This window comes from Hydractinia symbiolongicarpus, chromosome 6 (genome assembly GCF_029227915.1).
Source record: "Hydractinia symbiolongicarpus strain clone_291-10 chromosome 6, HSymV2.1, whole genome shotgun sequence".
Lineage (NCBI taxonomy): Eukaryota > Metazoa > Cnidaria > Hydrozoa > Anthoathecata > Hydractiniidae > Hydractinia > Hydractinia symbiolongicarpus.
This window is the reverse complement of record NC_079880.1, coordinates 2244436-2250362: the sequence shown is the minus strand read 5'-3', so window position 1 is coordinate 2250362 and position 5927 is coordinate 2244436. Positions and strand designations below refer to the sequence as shown.

General features: G+C 33.2%; 1 protein-coding gene across 1 annotated transcript; it reads right to left on the bottom strand.

Moving 5' to 3' along the window:
- Window positions 1-2574: 2574 nt before the first annotated feature.
- LOC130647372 (putative uncharacterized protein DDB_G0289263) lies at window positions 2575-4874 on the bottom strand. The gene is made up of 4 exons (XM_057453212.1): window positions 4540-4874; window positions 3659-4380; window positions 3164-3481; window positions 2575-2996 (listed from the first exon to the last, which is right to left on the bottom strand). The coding sequence occupies exons 1-4, from the start codon at window positions 4872-4874 to the stop codon at window positions 2575-2577; spliced, it is 1797 nt and encodes a 598-aa protein (XP_057309195.1).
- Window positions 4875-5927: the final 1053 nt, after the last annotated feature.

Here is a 5927-nt window from a genome sequence, read left to right as displayed (position 1 = left end):
CCTTGTATACTTTTGACTATACGGGCCGAGACCGGGATTTACGGGAAATTGCGGGTTTTCGTTTGCCGGCGATTAAACTTCTTTTATTCACCGTCTCATCAAAAATGAAAACATTTTTAAAAACTACAAGTCTCATGGGCTTTAGTGGTGAAATAATAATTTAAAAAATCGTTTGGGAAATGAGTTTACTCCCTGGGTACTTTCTTTCTATACTTTTGACTATACGGGTCGAGTACGGGATTTACGGGAAATCGCAGGTTTTCGTTTGCCGGCGATTAAACTTCTTTTATTATTATTATTATTATTATTCATTTATTTATAGTTGACTAAGTATATATACATATATAGCTAATAAAAGCTAGTTAATGTCAACTTGAAAAGAAAGATTTTAAAATATACAGTATAAATATAAGGCATAAAATATTTTTAGATATATACAATTTTTTAAACATTTGTGGTTGTATAAATTAAGTGAGTGTATAAGCAAATATGAAATTAGCGAGAGTACATCCGCGAGTCATATAAAACCAATTTGTGGGATGTATTTTTTACATAGTCTGCAGGAGCAGTTTGGTACCCACTTTTTAATTTGGGATTTAAAGGATTGCAAGGATGACATTTCTTTGATTCTTACTGGAATTTGTTGCCATATTTTGTAACCGATAAAGGATAAAGTTTCTGTACCATAGTAAACTGATTTAGCATTACGGCCAGTAAATTCTCGATTATTTCTTAGATTGTATTTTGGATTATAAACAGGAAAAATATCTTGCATTATTTCTGGAGCCATGTCGTTTTTTATTTTGTACATCTCAGTTGCAAGAGATTGTAGGTTTCGTTGGTGTACCGTAACAGAGCTGTCCTTATGAAGGAGGTCTGTGAAGGAAGAAGAACTGTCGCTATAGACTATCCGCAGTGCTTTTTCATGTATTCGATTAATACGATTGTTTAGAGCTCTGTTGTGAAACATCCAAACTAGAGGGCAGTAATTGAATTGCGAAATTACGAAGGAATTCATTAATAGTTTCTTCTTATTAAAGTTCATAAAAGATGTCATCCTTGTAAGCGCATTTAGTTTCTGACTCGCTTTTGCACAGAGTTTAGACTCATGCAGATCAAATTTAAGTTTGTTATCGATAATGACTCCAAGTAGGCGTCCATGAGTGCTGCCTTTTATTACTGAGTTGCCTATCTGTGTACTTAATATTTCATTATCGCTTAAAAGCAAATGACACTTGTCATCATTTGCTTTCATTGCATTATTGTCAAACCATGTAAACACTTTTTCAGAAATGTTTTGAAGTTTAGTAACGACTTCCTTTGAGTCGTTACCGATAACATATGGTGTTGTGTCGTCTGCATAGCTCGAAAATTCAATGTCATTAAAATCAAATTCAACTGAGAAAAGATCGCAGATAAATATGTTAAAAAGTAACGGGCCTAGAATAGATCCTTGCGGCACGCCAAACAATATTTCAAGCCATGAGCTATACGAATTTTTTATCTTTACTCTTTGAAATCTTCCACTCACATAACTCATAATTAGGCGTAGGGAATACATGTCAAATCCATATGCATGAAGTTTTGCGATCAGTAAATCATGTAGGAGACAGTCAAATGCTTTAGATAAATCAGTCAGAAGGGCTCCACATGCTTTACCTTCATCAACAGCCTTTTTCCATTTTTCAAGCATAACAGTGAGACAGTGCTGAGCACTGTAGCCTTTCCTAAATCCACACTGAAACTTACTTAAGTATCGGTTAAAATAATCTTCAATCTGACGATACAGACATCTCTCAAAGATTTTTGAAAGGTTACTAAGAATGCTTATAGGTCTGTAGTTTGATTTGTTAGATCTGTCTTTTTCTTTAAAAAGTGGTGTCACATCTGCCCTTTTCAAAAATTCTGGGTATTTACACAGATCAATTGCAGAGTTAACAGAGAAATGTAAAATTTCTAAATACTGATCTTCGTTTTCCTTAATTATTTTTGTTGGTATATCGGTTTCTTGGCATGCCTTATGAATATTCAAATTTCGTATCTCTCTCCTGATTTCAGCTTTTTCTACATGATTGAAGGAAAAACCAGGATTGTAATCACCAATGTTTTTTTTTATATTCAGTATACTTGGATGGTTTTCATATCGTTTAATAGCCTTCAAAACAGGGTCATCTACGTTTGAGCAAATTACAAGGATTGTGTCAGATATTGTAAGATCCAGATTTTTTACAATATTCGTGAAGAAAGTGTTGAAAATGTTTGCAACCTTTTCATCATCCGATATGATTTCTTCTTTTTCTATCAGTGTTATAATTTGGGTCGATGGTCCTTTATCGGACAAGAAAGGTTTTATAGTTTTCCAAAATGTCTTATTATCGGTAATTTTTTTAACATTTAGATTGTTGTAATAATCATATTTTTCTTTTCGAAATAGTGTGACACAAATATTTCCTTGTTGATTAAAAGCTAATCTATTTTCTTCTGTTCTATTTTTTAAGTATTTATTTCTAAGCCTACTTCTTTTCATAACAGCCTTATGCAGGGTCCTATTCATGAACGGTGATTGGTTTGCTCTTACGTATTTTTTTTTAATGGCGCAATTTTGTTAAGGACTGATTTTGCACATTCATGAAAGTTTTCTAACTCATCATCTATCTTTTTTTTTGATTTTTCTATATTTTGAAGTCGACATGTTAGCTCATAACAAAAACGTTCATTTGAAAAGTTTTTGTAATTCCTATATTTGATGATATGAGATTTTTGTTTCTGAAAATATATTTTCATTACAGTGATGGCCATTTTATGGAAATCGGAGAGACCTGTTTCCAATGTGCTGGTGTTTTGGAAATAGTTATATCGATTTGTGAGAAAAAGATCAATACACGATGGGTTATCAGGGTTTTTAAAGCATGTGGGGCCCTTCACGAGGCACTTAAGGTTGTAGAGTTCAGCAAATTCTGTCATGCTATTTTCCTTAATTTCCGCATTAAAATCTCCTAATAGTAATATGTTGTCATAATTTGCAGACAAAACATCAAGACCGTTACCAATATTTTTTAGATGTTCAGATATAGCATTTTTGTGGTGGTTGTATGAGCAACAGAGCAGCCATTTTTTTTTCGCAGGTTTAGTTCGACAAAAAATCCTTCAAAAATGTCCGTACTAGTACTAGTTGGATGCAACTGTTTTGATGGAATATCTTGACGTACATATAAGAGCATACCTCCACCTTTACTATTACGATCCAGACGAAAAGGCTTTGTGTAACCGTCAATTTTAAATTGAGCGGTAGGAAAAGAGCTATCAATTTTAGTTTCAGAGATTAAAAGAACATCAAGGTTTCCATCAATTGCATCAACTAGACAGTCGAATTTATTTCGTACGGAATTAATGTTAATTTGTCCAAGAATAATCCTATTTAAGTTTTGTAGACGTAAGTTTTTTAAGCAGGAAGAGAACGATATATCATTTTCTATCGTTTCTAGAGTTTTATTTATATTAAATGGTGCAATTGCATTAGGAAGAGTTGCTTCTTTTTTGTTAGATATTTTTGTGGGGATACTATTGCTCATACAAACACCAAGTCAATCCTTAGAAATAAAATTTAAAAAAGAATTAGCCAGTGTTACCGATCCATATTGGTTCAAATGTAGTTTACTTCTGTTAAGGTGACGATTCCGATCCATCTGCTGATAGTGATTTATGAATGCGATATTTCGTTCAGCACATCCTTTATATAGGTGGTCATTGAGTTCGTCACATCTAATACCTTGATCGTCATTTCTTGGAGTCAGACCAGATACGGATACGTTCATATTCGAGTTAATCAATGATGTTGCTAAATTAATTATATCGTTAGCTATAACCTCTGGTGCTACGTTTCTAGAAAGATCATTTGTGCCAACATGAAGGATGATGTTATCTGGCTTTTTCTTCATGGTTGGTTTGACGTATTCATACATGTCTTCTGTCGTAGCTCCAGGAAAGGATTTTAGTATAACTCTCTTGTTTTGGTTGTAGTCAAGGGATTTGGTCATCTTGTAACCGTTGATGCCTTTTATTATACTGTCTCCTAGTATACATGTAATTTTTTTAGTGTTAATAAGGTTATTAGCGTTATTAAGTGATTGCCTTTTTGTTGGAATGTTTTCTTTATTATTATGTACAATTATGTCTTCATTATTATGTACAATTATGTCTTCATTATTATGTACAATTAGTTCCTCATTATTATGTATAAAGTTATTATTATTATAAGTATCACCTCTAAAACTTTCTGTTATTTCAGAGTGATCATTATTCTCATTATACAGATGTTCAAATCGATTTCGATGAACAAAGCTTTGCTTGTTATGGCGACTAACAGCTTCATTGTTGTTGCTAATGATTGTGCTTCTATTTTTATTTTTTTTATTAACTGTTTGAAATGAATTAAAATTTTCTTGCTGTAGCGATTTTGTAGAATAGTTATGCTCGACTGAGTTTTCAACTAAAATTTTTATGATTTCGTTTTTACTTTGTATTTCTTGTCGCAAAAACTGAATTTCTTCCAATAAATTTGATTCCAGTTTATCCGTTCGGTCATCCTTATGAGCAACTGAACAATTATTGACAAGTTTTGAAATTTGATTTGAGATAAGAGTGTTTATCTCACCTTTTACGTCTTCAAGGATAGAATCTCTCAGTGCGCTATATCTAGTTTTTTCATAGTGCTTATCGATAAAATCTTCTGCATTCAAAGTTGTATTGAGCTCTTTATATACACCTTTTTTAACAGTTACATTATTATGTTCAATATTCATCTCTTCATTAATATCCTCAAGCATTTTGTTAAAAATATTTTCCTCGTCCGTTTTTACGTCCGTCGCCGCCATTATTATTGATAAACTTCTTTTATTCAGCGTCTCATCAAAAATGAAAACATTTTTGAAAACCACAAGTCTCATGCGTTTTGGTGGTGAAAAAATAATTTAAAAAATCGTTCGGGAAATGAGTTTACACCCTGGGTACTTTCTTTGTATACTTTTGACTATACGGGCCGAGTCCGGGATTTACGGGAAATCGCAGGTTTTCGTTTGCCGGCGATTAAACTTTTTTTATTCAGCGTCTCATCAAAAATGAAAACATTTTTAAAAACTACAAGTCTTATGCGTTTTAATGGTGAAAAAATAATTTAAAAAATCGTTAGGGAAATGAGTTTACTCACTTGGTACTTTCCTTGTATACTTTTGACTATACGGGCCGAGACCGGGATTTACGGGAAATTGCGGGTTTTCGTTTGCCGGCGATTAAACTTCTTTTATTCAGCGTCTCATCAAAAATGAAAACATTTTTAAAAACTACAAGTCTCATGGGCTTTAGTGGTGAAATAATAATTTAAAAAATCGTTTGGGAAATGAGTTTACTCCCTGGGTACTTTCTTTGTATACTTTTGACTATACGGGCCGAGTACGGGATTTACGGGAAATCGCAGGTTTTCGTTTGCCGGCGATTAAACTTCTTTTATTCAGCGTCTCATCAAAAATGAAAACATTTTTAAAAACTGCAAGTCTTATGCGTTTTAGTGGTGAAAAAATAATTTAAAAAATCGTTCGGGAAATGAGTTTACTCCCTTGGTACTTTCTTTGTATACTTTTGACTATACGGGCCGAGTCCGGGATTTACGGGAAGTCGCGGATTTTCGTTTGCCGGCGATTAAACTTCTTTTATTCAGCGTCCCATCAAATATGAAAATATTTTTGAAAACTACAAGTCTCGTGCGTTTAGTGGTAAAAATATAATATAAAAAATCGTTCGGGAAATGAGTTTACTCCCTGGGTACTTTCTTTGTATACTTTTGACTATACGGGCCAAGCCCGGGATTTACGGGAAATCGCGGGTTTTCGTTTGCCGGCGATTAAACTTCTTTTATTCAGCGTCTCATCAAA

Coding starts and splice junctions, on each gene's coding strand:
- LOC130647372 (XM_057453212.1), bottom strand. CDS start 4,874: ATGGCGGCGACGGACGTAAAAACGGACGAGGAAAATATTTTTAACAAA. Junction 3,482..3,658: donor GAATCGTCACCTTAACAGAA/GTAAACTACATT, acceptor ATAAAACTCTAG/AAACGATAGAAAATGATATA. Junction 2,997..3,163: donor GTTGCATCCAACTAGTACTA/GTACGGACATTT, acceptor TATTACTATTAG/GAGATTTTAATGCGGAAATT.